The 19,293-nt window shown below is 44.7% G+C and overlaps 1 protein-coding gene across 1 annotated transcript in view; it reads left to right on the forward strand.

The window, feature by feature from the left end:
- Nucleotides 1-19,293, forward strand: part of PARG (poly(ADP-ribose) glycohydrolase) — a 115,872-nt gene that overhangs the window by 65,436 nt on the left and 31,143 nt on the right. Inside the window, exons 10-12 of the mRNA XM_056849875.1 lie at nucleotides 2,726-2,805; nucleotides 7,811-7,871; nucleotides 18,190-18,265. Of these exons, the coding sequence (XP_056705853.1) occupies nucleotides 2,726-2,805; nucleotides 7,811-7,871; nucleotides 18,190-18,265 (217 nt within the window). The remainder of the gene's footprint in view (nucleotides 1-2,725; nucleotides 2,806-7,810; nucleotides 7,872-18,189; nucleotides 18,266-19,293) is intronic.

Here is a 19,293-nt window from a genome sequence, read left to right on the forward strand (position 1 = left end):
GTAAAGAAAAGGAATGTCTAAAGGATGCTCTGTTTCTCCTTGCGAGCTGGACCATTGAAGCGTAGGTCAATAAAAGTAATTCTTCTCTTGAGGGTGTGTTGATGGCTCCTGAGATATTCTAGAATTAGTCGACACTCTAAAGCTGGTTATAGATGTCAGTGCGGACCTCACAAATAACTGTTCACACAAATAGTCTGCTCATACAAACAGTATCTGAAAAGTGATTTCAAGCGAGGCTCTAGCTCCTCTTTGACACGTCTGTTTAGAAATACCTATAGTTATAGCATACTTCTGTAGGAAGTAGTGCTGTATCTTCAACAATCATTATATTACAAATATATATTTATTATTTCGTGCAATTGCGCTTTAAAAGAGTTAAAAGCATAACCCCCCCAAAAAAGGTAAGTTTCATACATATGAGGAATCATATGAAACAGCTAAATTGGTTGCAGAATAAAAACCACCAAGACCATACGCGGTTCAGCCCATGGGGCCTTCTTCAGAGTATACACACGTCTATAATCAATAAATAACCTAATCTTCGTAACAGTCAATGCAGGGTGGATGTGGAACAGTTCATAATTGGGGCTCCAGATACAGATAAAAATAATGGAGCTCCCATCAATTACATAAATAAATGTGATGCAACCATGCTGCTATTGGCTATACAACTTGCAGCATGTGTTCATGTGCCAACCAGTAAAACCGGTTCTTTTGATGGGAGCTCCAGGACGAATTCAGGCTTGATTTTACTTTAATGTGTACCTGGAGCCCCAATAATGAACTGTTTCACAAGCAACTTGCATTGACTGTTACAAAGATTATGTTATTTATAGATTGTAGATGTGTGTATAGTGAGCCCCGTGGCGCAGAGTGGTAAGCTGCAGTACTGCAGTCCAAGCTCTGCTCACGACCTGAGTTTGATCCCAATGGAAGTTGGTTTCAGGTAGCCAGCTCAAGGTTGACTCAGCCTTCCATCCTTCTGAGGTCGCTAAAATGAGTACCCAGCTTGCTGGGGGTAAAGGGAAGATGACTGGGGAAGGCACTGGCAAACCACCCCGTAAACAAAGTCTACCTAGTAAACGTTGGGATGCGACGTCACCCCATGGGTCAGGAATGACTCGGTGCTTGCACAGGGGACCTTTACCTTACCTTTAGATGTGTGTATACTCTGTATTGTGACCACTGAAGAAGCCCCATGGGCCGAAACGCGTGTAGTCTTGGTGATTTTTATTGTGCAACCAATTTATTTGTTTTATGTGATTCCTCATATGTATGAAATTTACCTTTTGGGGTTTATGTTTTTAACTCTTTTAGAGTTATCTGAAGAAGTATGGTGTGACTCATGAAAGCTCATACCCTACCAGAAATTTTGTTAGTCTTGCCAGGATAATAGTGTGTATCTTGCTGTATTCAGGCTGTTAAGAATCATAGAGTTGGAAGGGGCCATACTGGCCATCTAGTCCAACCCCCTGCTTAATGCAGGATCAGCCTAGAGCATCCCTGACAAGTGCTTGTCCAGCCTCTGCTTAAAGACTGCCAGTGAGGGGGAGCTCACCACCTCCCTAGGTAGCTGATTCCACTGTCGAACAACTCTTACTGTAAAAAATGTTTTCCTGATATCCAGCCGGTAACTTTCTGGCCTCAATTTAAACCCATTATTGGAAGTCCAATCCTCTGCTGCCAACAGGAACAGCTCCCTGCCCTCCTCTAAGTGACAGCCCTTCAAATACTTAAAGAGAGCCATCATGTCGCCCCACAACATCCTCTTCTCCAGACTAAACATTCGCAACTCGCTCAGCCTTTCCTTATAGGGTTAGGAGTCATAAGAAATTACAGTGTTATCCAGCAAAACCATGGGAAATGGGGATGGCTGGTTAATCAAATGTACCAGATACTCAAGCTTATTTCATTGCCTGAACCCCCTACCCAGAGAAATCCACAGCACCCAAACCCCACCTCACTGGTAATGCCAGGGCAATAGTCTCCATGCCCAGAGAGACCCTCCCCTTCCTCCCTGAGGCAGGGTGAGGGGGCAAGGGGGCATGTGAGGACCAAATCAGCTGACTGGCAGAAGCCCAGCAATGGCTAGAGGCAGCACGCTTAGCTGACTGGAGAGATAAGAGTGGGGGACGTGCATACACAAAGACACTGTGCTATGGTGGCTTAGGGGTGGAGAGCTTTCCCTCTGGTAATGTTGGCTAACATTAGCATTCTGGATAATTGAGTGCCAGATAAAGAAAGCTTTTATAGTAGGTTTTTAATTTAATGCATGAGGAACTGCTGTGCCCAATACTACACTGTCTTTAAGAAGAAGAGGAAGAGTTGGTTTTTATATGCTGACTTTCCTCTACCACTTAAGGAAGAATCAAACTAGCTTACAATCACCCTCCCCACAACAGACACTCTGTGAGGTAGATGGAGCTAAGAGAACTGTGACTAGCCCAAGGTCACCCAGTGCTGTGGCTTCATGTGTAGGTGTGGGGAAACCAACCCAGTTCACCAGATTAGCGTCCACCACTCATGGGGAAGAGTGGGGAATCAAACCCTCTCCAGATCAGAGTCCACCGATCCAAACCACCACTCTTAACCACCACACCACACAGGCTCTCTCATATTTGCTGCCTTAACGTCTGTATTACAGATGCTGCTGCTGCAGTTAATTGCACTTTTAAATTTCTTTTACTTACTGACATTCAATTATCTCAATTTTTACTTCTCTCAGGTTGTTTGAAGGACGTTCACCGAGGAAGCCTGAGAAACTGAAAACCCTTTTCTGCTATTTCAGAAGAGTTACAGAGAAAAGTAAAACTTTTTAAATGTATTAATCCTTCTGTGCCATGAGTTGTGTACTTCTGCCTGAACTGTGATTTTTGTTCATAACATTTATATCCTGCCCTCAGCTAAAAGCTCACAGAAATTTCCCATAATTCTAAGAGTAACAGCAATAAAACATCCCCACACACAAATCAACTATTTAACAGCAAAAAGCAGTAGCAAAACCAAAGCAACAAAAGCAATAACAATAAACCCAGGAAAGCAATAAATTTCAGAGCTGCAGCAAGACAGGCATAAAAATAATCTTGGAAGGTATCAGAAGATCAACCATCAGCACTCCTTTAAAAGCCTGGGCAAATATGACGGTGTTCACCTGGTGCCTGAAGTTAAACAGGCTTCGTGCCAAGCAAAGAGTTTTGGGAATGGAGTTCTGGAGACAGGGGCCACAGCAGAAGAGGCACTGTCTCTGTTATCTATCCACTTTGTGCCTGAAGACAGCACCCAAAGGAGGCCCACAGAAGATGCTTGTTCTGGTTTGTATGGGAAGAGGAAGTCCTTTTATGTACATCAGTCCCAGGTCGTTTCTGTTTACTGATTTTTTATTCCCTAAAACCTCTTGGACCACGTATAATGAGGGTGATAGATGGTTCCCTGCCAGTAGCTTATAATCTAAAAGAACAAAACACAAAATGGAAAGGGATTTGGGATGTGAGTGAAAAGGGATGTAGAAGAAATGGATATTCGGATGCAGTTGCAGGTCATTAAAGGGAAGTTAATCGCTGATATCTTTTCCACCATGAACAAGGAGCTAGAAGACAGCGTTAAGAAGATTTATTTTGGGGACCTTTTGAAAAGCAGAAAGAAAGAAGAGTGTGCGTCGCAAAGTAGGGCAGGGAGAACATTCCAAACCAAAGGTTTGGAAAACAAACCAGCGGCAGAATTAAGCCGGGGGTTCAGCTAGAGAGCCTGTTCAGATGTGGCATGGTTTCTGGGTTGAAATAAGAAGCAGGCCTCAGACTCATGCTCGCTATTGCAAAGAGAAGGTGGAAAGTGCAACAGGAGATCCAGTGTTTGTTTGAAAGAAGGAGGGGCCATGGCTCAGTGGTAGAGCTTCTGCTTGGCATGCAGAAGGTCCCAGGTTCAATCCCTGGCATCTCCAGTTAAAGGGACCAGGCAAGTAAGTGATGTGAAAGACCTCAGCCTGAGACCCTGGAGGGCTGCCGCCAGTCTGAGTAGACAATACTGACTTTGATGGACCAAGGGTCTGATTCAGTATAAGGCAGCTTCATGTGTTCAAGCATCTCCACGAGCTTATGATATAGATCACGTGCAAAAAAGAGATAAAATTTAGCTGTGGAAAATATAGCTTATGTAATGAGAAGAAAGTGGGGGGTGACAGCAGAAACCCCTTGTCGGTATAGGGGCTGTGGCTCAGTGGTAGAGCATCTGCTTAGCATGCAGAAGGTCCCAGGTTCAGTCCCTGCCACCTGCAGTTAAAAGGATCAGGTAGTAGGTGATGTGAAAGACCTCGTCCCCCTGAGACCCCAGAGAGTTGCTGCCAGTCTGAGTAGACAATGCTGGCCTTGATGGACTGGTGCTCTGATTCAGTATAAGGCAACTTCAAGTATAAAGTACAGAAGGATTTTCAGTGACAAACTGGTAATTGAATTCAGATAAGGGAAGGTTTCCGCTGTGCCTTACCTTGGTGGTATCTGATCTGTTGCTGCAGGTGTTATGATACTAAGATAGTACGCATACCTTCCCATTTTGTAACTTTCCTTTTTACAAAAAGGAAATACGTTCCCTTGAGCCAACTTTCCTTTATTATTAAGCTGATATGACCAAAGATCTTGAGCATGACAAACACATAAAAAATGAAACAACATTAAAACATGATAAAATCTTGAAGGACTTAAAGCATTTTAATATTACAAATATAAACTATAAAATAGATTACACCTCCAATTAGCACATAAGAAAATAGAAGAAGAGTTGGTTTTTATATGCTGACTTTCTCTACCACTTAAGGGAGACTCAAAGCTGCTTACAATCACCTTCCCTTCCCCAGAGTCCACCACTCCAAACCACCGCTCTTAACCACTACACCATGCTGGCTCTCATAGACCCATCCAATTTGTATATAATCAGCCATAAAATCATTTTAATGTAACTTTAAAGAAACTACTATTGCCAGATATTTTGCAACACGTTATTTCAGGGTCAGAGTTTGCTAGCAAGCGATACCACCCATGGCTCAACAAGAAGCCGATATCTTAATAAAACAGGAGCGATCCAGTTAGCCCTGGGTGCAATCCATTGATCACAGAATAGAAAAGGGCGATCTGTCATCTCTGTTGCCCCTGATACACAACCACAGAAGCGGTCTCAGAATGGAATCTTATCAGATCGACCTCTCAGTTTTGCTGTTTGCAGGACGTGTAACCTGGCGAGCATAAAAGTGCATCCATGACCAGGGGATTGTGAGGAACTTCAAATGTGAAGGGAGGGGTAACCTTTTGTAACTTTCCTTTTACAAAAAGGAAATATGTTCCCTTTAGCAACCTGTGACAGGAAGCAGGATAACAAGAGATGTGTTTCTTTGCTTCACAATAAGCTTTTTTTTACCTAGTAGTTTGCAGACTCTCTTCGAAGGAAGAAAAAACACGCACTTTTTTCTTAGTTTAATAAATGAATAAGATGATGGCACTTCATCCTTAAAAATCAGTTGAAATTAAATATCCAAATTCCCAAAGCCTTTTATTATAAATAGTAATTAAGTTGCTTGTAACACAAACCCAAGCCACTGGAAACCAGAGCTCTGCGCTCGAAAGGTTGATGTTTAATTTGTGGAACACCATCTCATAATATCGCAGTCCTCTTATGGGAAAAGGCAAGATGAATGCAAAGAGCGCTGCTTTTGAAATGAGCAAACAAAATTACTGTTAAGCCTTTAGAACATCTCAGAACGTCTGAGAGAGTAACTGAATTCTATTTAACATTTTCCAAAGAGTCTCTCCTCCCCTGAGTTGGAAGTCTATTCCCTTCAGTATTAGCTTGGCAAATCAATCAGCTGGCTCACTGCAAAGTATCTTGATAGCGCAAGAGATGAGACATTTCCAGAAGCATAAAATAGCCTTGATTCATACTTTAATTTAGTTTACACTGTTAAATTAATTTTAATCAAGTCTAATATCTGCCAAACCTCTCGACAGAAACAAAAATCCTGTATGGTTCATTTTAGACTCAGAAAGGTCTGCGTTTTAATAGTCTATGTCTTGATTTTTACTTTCATTGTCGGCACAGATTTATTTTCAGAAATTAAGCTCAGTCATAGGACTTCTTGCCCTAATGGGGAACATTTAGGGAAGATTACGTTTTTCCCGAGTAGGCAGGCACTTCTTGAAATTGATCCCTTTTCCTTCCTCCAATGCATAGCTTGCAGCCTGGAGGAGTTAGTACTGCAGTCTTTGGGAACCCATCTGTATCTCCTTTTTAATCTGAAATAATCATCAGTGAGTGAGTTCGGATTCCCATCCCAAGCATCTATCAAGAAAGCTTCTTGTCTGCAGCGCTTCATGATGGACTGGCTCGGCACTTTAACGATCTGAAGCTTAATCTTGCATAGTTGCATTACGGTCTTGCTCACGGAGGAAAAGATAGTAAGGAAATGCCTTCCTGCATAGTTAAATTGTGGAACTCCCTGCCCCAGAATGTGGTGATGGCTACCAACTTGGAAGGCTTTATGAGGAGTGGACATGTTCATGGAGGAGTGGGCTATCCATGGCTACTAGTCAAAATGGATACTCGTCATGATGCATACCTATTCTCTCCAGGATCAGATGAGCATGCCTATTATATTAGGTTCTGTGGAACACAGGCAGGATAATGCCACTACAGTCATCTTGTTTGTGGGCTTCCTAGAAGCACCTGGTTGGCCACTGTGTGAACAGACTGTTGGACTTGATGGGCTTTAGTCTGATCCAGCAGGGCTTTTCTTATGTTATGTTCTTCCTAAATCTCCCGAGATCAGAAAGTGAGGAGTTCTTCCTCCACCAGTAGTTCTACCTTCTAGTGGGAGAGAAGAGCAAGTTCTTGCTTCGTAGGATAATTATTACTCTTTAGCACAATGATTAGAGCACTGGGCCAGGATCTGGGAGAACCAGGGTCAAATACCAGCTCTCTCATGGATGTTTGCCTGGGGGAACAAGGCCCTGTTTGTTGCTGCCTGTCTTCTGTGTCTGCTTCTGCCTAACCTACCTCACAGGGCTCTTGAGAGATAAAACGGAGGAGAGGAGAATGTTGTGTAAGCCTCTTTGGGGTCCCCATTGGGGAGAAAAGCAGGGTATAAATATATAAATAAGTGTAAAGTTTTCTGTCACTCAGAATGATTCCGAAGATGGACATATGTGATTTCCACTGGAGTTTAAATGGAAAAGAATGTGAATTTGTCAAATAGCATGGTAGGACGGGCAGCATATATCCAGTCAGCATCTCTTTCATGAAGGCTAATTTCATAGAATCATAGAGCTGGAAGGGACCACCAGGGTCATCTAGTCCAACCCCTTGCACAATGCAGGAAATTCACAGCTTCCTCCCCCCACACACCCCCAGTGCCCCCCTACTCTATGCCCAGAAGATGCCCAAGATGGCCAGTTTAACAAAAGCCTCTTTTGTAAAGTATCTTTTGTAAAACTTTGTCAGGATTAAGTTAGGTGATTAAATAATAGATCTTAAGAGATAGAAGTCTCCCAAGATGTATTATTAAATCACCTAACCTAATCCTGACAGAGTTTTACAATCAAAATGTGAGCCCTCCCATTTTTAAAAATGGGTACTGGCTACCTTGGTGGCCCTTATGAGGGCAGAAATTTTGTAAAGTAAAATAAAAAATAAAACACTTTAATATTGGAAACCAAGAGTTTAAAAATTCCAAGACAGATGCTTTGTAATTATCCTCCCAATGCTCTAAAATACAGCATTATAGGATTTTTTAGTACTGACTCATATATACCTATTGTATCTTTGCTTGTAGAACCCACTGGATTGGTGACATTCACAAGGCAGTGCCTACAGGAATTTCCAGACTGGGAAAGGTAAGTACAGAATGTCCCAGTTTGTAGTAATTTTACCCACATCCCCATAATATTTTGCGTTCTCTTGTTTCCCGTCCCAAGTGAGCAGTAAGCCTGTGCAAATTAGATGCCAACGCAGGCTCTTTTTAAGTGAATCAAGATTGTTCAAGAATACCAAAGCAGTAGCGTCCCCTCTTTATCCATGAACATTGGTCATAGTGACAACCAGTGAAATATGGCTTCCCCATGAATGGGCAGAGCTGAAAATCAGAACAAAAATGCATATAAAGCACAGCTAACACTATTTTATACAGCACCATTAACAAATAAGTGTGTACTATAAAACATGCAGTGCATCTGGCACATACAGCTACTTTATGCATATATGGACAATGGATAAGTGCCACATTTTCAGGTAAAGACCTATTTTGAACAGCCGCTTTATCAGGTGCAGGTAACAGGTATCCAGAACAGGTAAGGATAATTTCAAAATGTCCTGGTTTCCAGGTCCTCATGAAATGTATAAGGGCTTTTAAATCTCAATGAAAAATTTACAGTCCCAAAATAGTTGGTTTTGAACTCCAGCATTTTAATTAAAGCACTTGGAATGGCTGTTATCAGACTAGATGGAAGAATTGTTTGAAGTGAGTCTTTACCCAGAAAGCTATACAATTTGTAATTTTAAAGTATATATCTATATGTATAAAGTAGGTGTATGTGCATAAAGCAGCTGTATGTTTCTTATGTACAGCATGTGTGTGTTTGATGTTGCATTGCATTCTGTTGTTTTGTCACAAAGCCAATGGTCGCTAAGTTTTAAATGGACTGTTTTGTTCCAGTGACATATAGTTAACTAGCTGGTGAGGACCACTGACTACCTTCCTGAAAATATTGGGTTAAAGTATAATGTTCTCCGATCGATTGGGTGTCCACAGTTTACTCAGCTATGCATGGTGACAACCAATGGATTTAGATTTGTTGGCCATATAAATACCTAATTTACTGGAAACCATGAATGGTATAACTGTATTGACCGGACATGGTTAGGATTAACTGAGATTTTGGAACTCTCTTTAAAAGGCTCATCAGACTGTGCTTGGTTTATCTGCTAACACACGCTTACTGCTCTTCGCAAATTAACTCATGCAAGCATGTGATTTGTCTGTTTTTGAGATCATTGTGTTTTACTTAATTAAATGTATATAATACTCTGTGGAGAGCCCACAGACAGGCAGGACTGCCCTTTAGTATCTGATTCAATGTTCAGTGTTAGCATGCAGTCCATTTTTTAATCTTATTTTTATCTCCCTAGCTTGCTGAAGATGGCAAATTTACATTTTCATGCCAAAAACGCAGCAGAACCAGAAACGTGAAGATGTATCTTGAAAATGGCATAAAACAAATGTCTCAATCCTGCCGCTTGGCAGATATCGTCCAGTTAGCGCCCACTAAATGAATGTTTAAATCCTAAAGGACGTACAAAAGATGCCATTTCAGAAGGCATTTCCTAGTGGAAGGTGTTACTCGGGGTAGGAACTGACAGGGCATTCCCTTGGTGTTCGTTGTTTGAGTAATCTTTTTCTGCCTCTTGATGCAGAGAAAGATTTCTGGAGGTAACAATGCCACTGTTTATAAGAGGCGTGTTTTAAAAAAACATATTCTACTTCTAGCGTGCTCGCAGGTAAAATGTATACATATTCAGCATATTGAAAGAAGCTAATTTTTGCAATGGATTGGAGTACAGTATTTAAAACGAGTCTAGAAAATGATAGAATTTATTCTGAAAGAGATTTGTCTGAGCTGGACCAGGGCTGGGGGAGGCGCTGTTGTTCTGCAAGCTTTCGAACTACTTATCCAAGGAGAGAAGGAATAGCCTTAAGGTAACTTTGCCTGCCTTGCTGGATTTCACACTCATGCCAGAGAGGCTGGCCTGTTGGTTCCGATACACAGCAGTTCAGAAACCTGAAAGCTCTCACAATTTCATCCATAGGAGCAGAGATGCAGTCCAGTATATGCAGTTTAATCTACTTTGTCTCTGTTTTACATTATGTGAGACGGGCAGAACCTTAAACTGAAGTATGCCCTGTTGTTTTAGAATAGATGGGGCTGTGTACTCATACAGTAATTTTTGATGACGTTTTTGTATCTTTCAATTACTTTGTGCATTGGCTGTGCTGTTTTGTGCGTTTTTTTAATTGAAATATTTTATTATCTATTTTTGCCTACTTCCAAATAAGCACATTCAGGAAACTGTAGAAATAGTTTCAGATTCTTGGCTGATAAAAACTGTTCATCTGAATGGCTTCTGTGCAGTCCCACATTGGGACTGCGCAGGCCAGCCACGGATAAGATTTGTCAGCTTCTAGCAAAATCGAAAGTGAGAGTGCTCCCCCTCCCCTTGGGGCATGCAGCCTTCCCGCCCAGCGGTCACATGACCCAGGGGGAGGGAGCACTCTCCCCTCCAGTTCTCTTTCTGCCGCCACGGAGAGAGAACGTGTCTTTAGCTTCTCTTCATTATGGAGTCTATGAAGGCTCCTCTCTTCTGAAATAATTAAGTTGGATTGTCACAGAAAAACTGCCTTCCTCATGTAAGAGCTGTGCTAGATCGCTCAGAGGACATTGAAGACTCGGACTGATCACTTTTACATGGAGTCCTCGGCGAGGTTACCTCCACCTTGAGAAAATTCCAAGACATCTAAGTCTGGGCGAGATAAATCCTCCCTTCGGACCTCTAATCGGTGAAAACCCTCATTAAACCGGATAAGTTTTCTTTTCCCCGTCACTCAGAACGCGGAGTCGCCTCGGCGCCTACCCGTACTGGCCATCGATACCGAGCGACGACGTCTACAGAGATTGAGGATACGTCTCATGATTCCCTGGTTAACCCCTCTGCCTGTTCAGAGCTGGTCCCAGGATGCCCTGGTTAGCCCCTCTGCTCCTGTTCAGAGCGGGTCCCAGGATGAGCAACAGCTCCGCACTCAATTCCTTTTGCAGCCGCATAAGGGTGTTGCTATTCTGACTCCGGACATTCGGAGCCTATGGCCTCCCGGCGCCCACGGCCTCTTGGCGACGCTCTCGGCGCCCACGGCCTCTTGGAGTCTACGGCCCCTAGGCGACTACGGCTTCTCGGCACCCACAGCCTCTCAGCGACCTTCTTGGCGCCGACGGGCTCTCGACGCCCACAGCCCTCTGCGCCCACGGCCTCTCGACGTCCTCGGAGCCCACGGCCTCTCGGAGCCCACGGTCTCTTGACGTCCTTCTCGCAGCCCGTGGCCTCTCGGCGCCCACGGCCTCTTGGAGCCGACGGCCTCTCAGAGCCAACGGCCTCTCGAAGCCGACGGCCTCTCAGCGCCCACGGCCTCTCGGCGCGACGGCCTCTCGCCGCCGATGTCCTTCTCGGCGCGACGTCCTCTCGGCGCGACGTCCTCTCGGCGCTGACGTCCTTCTCGGCGCCGACGTCCTCTTTGAGCCGACGTCCTCTCGGAGCCAACCGCCTCTCGGAGCCCACGTCCTTCTCGGCGCCCACGTCCTTCTCGGCGCCCACGGCCTCTCAGCGCCCACGGCCTCTCAGAGCCAATGGCCCCACGGCCTCTCGGCGCGACGGCCTCTCGGCACCCACGGCTCTCGGCACCCATGGTCTCTCGGCTCCCATGGTCTCTCGATGACCTTCTCTGCGCCCACGGCCTCTCGGAGCCTACGGCTTCTCGGCGCCCTCTGCCTCTACGCTCTCGGCGATTACGCTCTCGGAGCCTACGTTCTCGGCGCCTACGTTCTCACCAACGCCATCACTATTGGCATCGGCATTGCCAACGACAGTGTGATGACCCTCGGCGCCGAGAACCTTCTCGGCACTGTACGTTGCTGAGGCACTGTACGTTGCTGAGGCAAAGACTTCCCCTGGGGACTCGTCCAACCAAGGTCTCCTTCTACATTAAAGGATATGGTCCATTCTGAGTCCGATGCAATGGCTACTCAGGTCTCTGACCCGGAATTCCACACATTGCAACTCTCACCTGTGGACATTGCCCCTCTTCACCAGAAGAGTTGACAGCCTTTACAAGATCCGCTGTGAGGATGGTTATTTTCCGTACCAGTAGCCTGTCCCAAATTTTATAGTGGTCAACGCCCTGTCGGACAAATGTGGATCATGTTCACATTCCTTGCCCCTAACCGGGGGGGACGCAGGCTGGATGCTTTACACAGGAACGTTTATACTTCCAGTGCCACTGGTTTTCACATTTCTATTTCATGGCAATTATGGCCAGATACTAATATGCCCCCTGGGATGGAATTTCATCTCAAATTAATATCCTACCGGAGATCAACGCCCATCAGAATAAACTGCTCAGAGCATAAACATGACCCTCGACAGTTAGCACTTGGTTGCGGCGTGTCACGTTGCGGACCCTTCCAGCAACGTCAGGGCCTCGTCCATAGTACTTTGGAGGCAGGCATGACTTAAGCAATCCACCCTTCGTATGACACTCGGCTGTGTATCTAACACCTCACCCTTGAGGGCACCTCCGTCGCGTGTTGGGAACCCACCCTTTGAGGGCACCTCGCTTTCAGTGATTAAACGATGCCTTTCTTGATCATCTCAAGAAGGATAACCGCTATGTCCTTGGGCATCGCCCCACTGTGCCAGCTTACAGCCAACACACTTTGGCAGCTAGTCTCAAACATCTCACCTATACAGGTACCAGGGTACCTTCCACCCCCAATCTCATTTCTGCCCAGCAGGATAGGGAGTTTTTTTTGGGGGGGCACTCTTAGTCACAGCAAGGGTCCTAGCCCATCTCTCAAGCCCAAGCAGGCATGGCTAGATGCTCAAGTGCGTTTCACAGACCGGTTGTCTGATTGTTACAGTATATGATGTCCATCACAGATGATCATTGGATTCTCAAAATAATAAGCACGGATACTTTATTGAGTTTGAGATGCTGCTTCCCTACCTCTTTCCAGCTTGCTCTATGTCGCCGGCTCCCGCCCACGGGAACTTCCACGGAAAAGGGCCATCCGGGTGTTCCCCTCTGAAGATCGGGTCTATGGGTACTATTCCCGTTTCTACCTAGTTAACAAAGAGAAGGGGAGTACCCCTCTCTAGACCTGGGGACTGGACGACACAGTCAAGTTCCACAAATTCATATGTTGCTTATATGTTAAATACCTAAGGTCCTGCCACTCCCAAATGAGCACATTTGCTGTTGGGCTTGCGTGATGCACATTGCACATTGCAATCCTCAAAGACTGCGGACTCTGTCACGTTTTCTCTGCAAGGGCAGGAACTATGGATATGCAGTTTGCCCCTGGTCGTGCTGCGGCACCTCGCACCTTCAGATCGTGCTTATCTGTAGGACTTACACACACGACCCTGCAGGGAGGTGTCATTTTCCATACCTATATGACGGGTCGATAGTCGGTTACTCAGAGCCTGCCTTTGCTTGTCAGGCGGAGGTTCTTAATTTCCGTCCTAACCGACCTGGTCTCCTGGTCAACTATAAAAGTCTCCGTTGACCTCTTGTAAGGTCATAGATTCATGGTATCCACCTGCACGTGGCCACAGCTAGAGCTTACCTTCTAATACAGGAAATACGTTCCATTTGTCAATTAGTTAACCTGTTCTAGGAAAGGTTCCAAACGACCACTAAATTCATTACTTGAGGCTCATGGCTTTCTCCACAAGCTCATTCTTCCTGACGCCTCCTTATCAGGACGGAGAGCTCATTGTAGGCTCTTAAGGCCCATGGTGCATGGCCTGCTCTAGAATTTACCCTGTACATTAACTTTCTTGAGCCTTATTCTATTAGGCTTACTCTCTGTTTCTTTACAAGGGTCCTCCAGTATCGACGTGTTCAGGTCACAATGGACAGCACCACCCAGCACTAACAGGGCTGCATAAGGTCCTTTTGCTGTGCACAGAAGCCACTGCAGTCTGGGCCTGGCCATAACACATGGCTCCACTGTCACTACCATTCACAGGCACAAGTTACGTTCTCGTAGACTTTGTAAGTTATCACCCTGACGATTGTCGCAGACTCACTATAGACTCTCATTGTCTCCATTATCTAGTTCTAATCTGGGGCACCACGCAAATGTATCTCGTGTGACTCAGCACAATTCAGTGTTTCCTCATGGTGCACCCGAGCGGGGGTGAGCCTATGCTCCATGGGGGATGCTTCCAAGTACTTAGCCGCCTCCCCTTTTTCCCCCCGTTGCTGACCAAGGTTCTGGTCAAGATCTGGTTGGAAAAGACAAATGGCGTCCTGGTAGCACCATCTGGCCCAGGAGACCCCAGTCCACGATTCTGATGCCCCTGACTCAAGGGAGTACTGTTCCTCCCCAAGATTTTTCTCACATTCCTTCCAGAATTAAGCTGGCAGCATGGAGAATTCTATGTAATCTATAGTCAGATAGGGTGACTCAGGTGCTGCTGCACCCCATGAGGCGTTTTTTATTGAGGACTAACGGAGACATTTGTCTCTGTAGGCTACTGGCAATGGTTTGTCCAGAGCTACTTCTTTCCTGTTGTCAATTTTGACTACCTCGACTACAATTCGGCCCTTCATGCTGAGTTGGACTCTCTTTCTGTGTTCTTTTTTCACACCCAGACTCGCAGAACTTTTTTTACGGGGACATATCAACCTCTATCCCAGGGTATCTCCACCTGTTCCTCAGTGGAGCTTTTCCCTTCATGTTGTCCCGACTCATGAAACACCGTTTGAGCCTTTGGCCACTTTGGGCCTCTCTTTGCTATACCTAGGAGACTGTCTGTCTGGTCACAATCACATCGGCCAGTCACGTCAGAGATTTAGCGGCTCTTTGTCATTCCTCACCGTTTACTAAGTTTCACGCTGTTAAGTGGTGTTGAAACCCGAGCTTTCTTCTACACAAGGTATCGTTTTAACAGTGTTATTGCCGACCTCTTCTTCCAAGAGAGAGGGCTCTATACTTTTAAATGTATGGAGGGCCCTCCCTTCTTATCACAAAGAACCTTGTTTGCAGGAAAAACAATAATATGTTATTGCTGTACGACCACCGTAAGGGTCACCGAGCCTCCCAGTAGACCCTGTCCAGGTGGATTACCTCAACCATTTAACTGTCTTATGAGAGAGCATGTGTAGATGGCCTGGACATGATCTTGGCGCACTCCACAAGAGCTTACGCTGCCTCCGTCATCTTTTCGCCTAAAATTGACCTCTGAGACATTTGCTCTGCATTGTCGTCGTCGATCCCTTCTACTTTCATTAAGAACTATGCGGTCGACGTGGATTCATCTAGAGAGGCAGTAGTGGGACGTGCCGTATTACGGTCATTGTTTCGGTGATTGTCCCACACCCACTGTCCTGGTAACCGAGCTCACTACTCTCCCAATGTGGGACTGCATAGAAGCCATTCAGATGAAAAACAGAGTTTCACTTACCTGTAACTGTTGTTCATCTGATGGATCTTCTATGCAGTAACACATTCCCTCCCTCCTTCCCCGCTGTGGGACCTCTACGCAATCATGTGGTTATTGGTTCCGTGGCGGCAGGTTGGAGAACTGGAGGGGAGAGTGCTCCCTCCCCCTAGGTCATGTGACCGCTGGGCAGGAAGCCTGCATGCCCCGAGGGGAGGGAGAGCACTCTCACTTTCGATTTTGCTAGAAGCTGACAAATCTTATCCGTGGCTGGCCTGCGCCTGCGCAGTCCCAATGTGTTACTGCATAGAAGATCCATCAGATGAACAACAGTTACAGGTAAGTGAAACTCTGTTTTTCTTCACTTCTTCAGTTCAAGATCTAATTTTTTAAATCAAAGACTAACAGTCCAATCATAAGGAGAGTTACTTCAGTCTCCACCCATTTATTTCAGTGGCCTTAGACTGTAGTAAACTCTGCATGGGATCATACTGTTAGACTAGATTCACGTGTTGACCTACCTCCATTTGCACTGAGGTTTTTTGAAGTGTATACTACTACACATACAGCATATATATGAACCAGTAATTTCCAGTAGTGTGTACCAACAAAAGCCTGCTTTTTGGCGGTGTGACATTTGTGCATATGTTACTATACTAGATCTGCGCATGGTATGTGTGTGAATCAACAATAACAGTTTATGTAATTGGTGCTGTTTTCACAATAAAATTGCATCAGTGTAGCTCACTGCGTGCTTTTATAACTAGATGATGATGATAATATGCTGCTTTCCCATTAAGGCTGAGAGAGAGAGACCCTAAGCAGCTAAATGAGAAAGTGATGTTACTTTCCATTTCCTCCCCGCCCCCTTGAAATGACTAATGTGAGGTTGAGTTAATGCTGATGCACTCAAATTTGGTTAAAAAAATGTCCTTATGAAAACCATTCATTTCTTGTTAGCGTTTGGATCTTGTTCAAGAGTGGGCCAAAGTGAAGGTTTTTCAAGGGCAATAAATCAAGAGCTGAGTATGACCATTGCCGCTTAATTTGGTCTGTTTAATTTAACCGTAACATGATTAAATATGCCAGTAATACCACTTTATGCAGAATACTAAATATCTTTCTAAATGTAAAATGGCCACTACACACAAATACAAAAACTTAGCATTATCACAAAAGAGATGAGATAGAAGGGAATCCCCAAACAAGAACATAAGGCTTTAGGTGTCTGTTTCTGCATAAAATAAAATGGAGGTGACGGTCTGGATTCTGTAGCCAAGAAAATCTTCAGCAGTATGAATTTCAAAATAAGTTCTCCTTCGTTAAGGCTTGTACCTGGGTCTTGTGTTTTTCTATGACTCTTCTTTCTGTGTGCCAGCAGATAGGCACATATAGGGTTTCTGTATCTGGGTGCATAACAGAAAGGAAGAATAGTTTAATTTTTGCATGCTAGAGCAACCAAAATGTTGAAAGGGTTGGAGCACCTTCCCCATGAGGAAAGGCTGAAGAGTCTGGGACTTTGCAGTTTAGGAAAGAGACAATTAAGGGAGGACATGATAGAGGCTTATAAAATTATGCATGGGGTAGAGAGACTGGAAAGAGAGAGCTTTTTCTCCCTCTCTCAAAGTACTAGGGCATCCAATGAAGCTGATGGGCAGTAGATTCAGGAAGGACAAAAGGAAACACAAGTGATTAAAATGTGGAATTCACTGCCATAGTGATGGCCGCAGACATAGTCAGTTTTAAAAGTGATTAGACAGCTTTCATGGAAGAGAGGTCTATCAGTGACTACTAGTCATGGTGACCGAAGGGAACCTCCACATTCAGAGGCAGTAAACCTCTGAATACCAGCACCAAAAGTCAGCATTAGGGGAAGGCCTTGGCCTCTGTGCCCTGTTTTTTGGACTTATAGAGGAACTGGTTGGCCACTGTGTGAGACAGGAAGCTGTACTAGATGGAACCTCACTGGTCTGATCCAGCAGGGCTCTTCTTATTTTCTTTCATAGGTTTTCTGGTTTGCCATTTTTGAATAAGGAAGTAACTTTTACCTAAGCAAGCCGTAGAGCCCAATCCACAGATGGGTGTGCCACGTAGAACAGGGGGATTATTCCCTGCCCCTGGTGGGTTGCTATGTTAAGTGTGTGTTAAGTGCCATCAAGTCGCTTCTGACTCATGGCAACCCTATGAATCAATGTCCTCCAAAACTTCCTGTCCTTAACCTTGCCTTGCTTAGGTCTTGCAAATTGAGGTCCGTGGCTTCCTTTATAGAGTGAATCCATCTCTTGTTGGGTCTTCCTAGCCCCAGCAAAACCCAGGCCACGGCCACAGTGGAGACTGCAGATGTTACAGATGTATTCTGGGACTCAGTTTTCTGCATTGGCATAGAGAGAAGAGAGGTGTTGTGTGTGTTATCATTTTTCTTCTCCTTCACAGCCCACATTTGACCTGAGCTGTATCACACTGAGCCAACTTTCTCTTTTTTTAGTATGTTTCTCTCTTTCTCTTTTTGTATTCCTTCCCTAATAGCCATTTGGTATGGGACAAAATGAGCTGTGACTCATGAAAGCTTATACCGTGGAAAATTTTGTTCTTCTTTAAGGGACTCAAATCTAGAGCCTTGAGAAAGACAACCGGCGAAGTAGTTTCCACTGGGTGCAGACCTTTATCTGCAATCTTGAGGCAACCAATAGTGTGTTAAACCAAGATTAAACGCAAGCCTTTTTGAGCACTTACGTTCTACGGCTGCAGCACATGGGACTAGAGCTGTGAATTGCGATGACTTTGTTATTGGCAGCCGACATTTTTATTTGTAAATTTGCAATACTTGGAGGGTGTTAATCCTCTGTTTCTGAATACCATCTCTGTAAGCGAGATGAACTGTAAATAAAGTCAGTAAATATCGTGCTTCTGCATTTCTTTGTGCTTGCCTTTATTTGATTGCAGATCTCAGAAAAAACTGTCCAGGTTGCACGTCACATATGAAGGGACTATCGAAAGCAACGGTCACGGGATGTTACAGGTGAGAATACCGATCTTGTGTAGGTTCATACTAAACTTTGGTCTCTTGGGTATTTTAGCCAAATCATTCAGTTGTGCCTTAGTTTATGTGGAAGTAGCAAGCTATTACGCAGTGCAACAGACAGGGCAGAATTGATTCTTCTGACAGCCTTAACATTATCCGTTGTCTCTGGCTCACCTTATTTTCCATGTGTGTGACCTGTTCAAAAACCTTTTGATTGACAATCCTAAGACGTGGACAGCTCCAGGTCCTTCAGGTCAGGCAGTGATTGAAGAGTGACAGGAGAGGAGTTTCCAGGGTATGAAAGTGACAAGATGCGAATGTTCTATTTTGTTTTTTTGTTTTCAAACGATTTGGAAAGGATGTTACCGTGCCCCAGCTGTTGACCAGTTCAGGAGGTCCTGTCTGCAGCTGTTGGAGTTGTTTTGGTCTAGAAGCCAGTCAACTAAAACAGATTGATAAGGAGACTGTGTCTTCTGTATCTTACAGGCATTTTGGGTTTTTTTATTTTTGTTTTTTAAATAGTTTTGAGAGAGAGCTGGGTTGTGAAGCGGCATATGAAGCCCTGTGTCTGTTACTTGGTCTGTTTAGATCACGATGGGTAGCCATGTTAGTCTATAGCAGTAGAACAGAGCAAGAATCCAGGAGCACCTTAAAGACTAACAAAATTTCTTGCAGGGTATGAGCTTTTGTGAGTCTCAGGTCACTTGCTGTGACTCACGAAAGCTCATACCTTGTCAGAAATTTTGTTAGTTTTTAAGGTGCTCCTGTACTCTTGCTTAGGTCTGCTTAGTAACACAGAAAGGTGGAGATGAAGCAGAGTCTACAGCTTGCTGAAGCCAGAGCAGCAGGATTTAAGGTGGTCTTTGGTTCAGTCTTTTGGGACGTCTTCAGTGGTCTGGGATGTCTTCGGTTCAGTCTTCTGGCCTTGTGTGGCTTCCACACTAGTTGCAGTGAGGTTTGCACAGGTCTAGAGGTGGATGCCCATAGATGTAAATGGGGTGAAAGGTGCTTCATCCCACGTAATA

This window comes from Euleptes europaea, chromosome 5 (assembly GCF_029931775.1).
Source record: "Euleptes europaea isolate rEulEur1 chromosome 5, rEulEur1.hap1, whole genome shotgun sequence".
Taxonomy (NCBI): Eukaryota; Metazoa; Chordata; class Lepidosauria; order Squamata; family Sphaerodactylidae; genus Euleptes; species Euleptes europaea.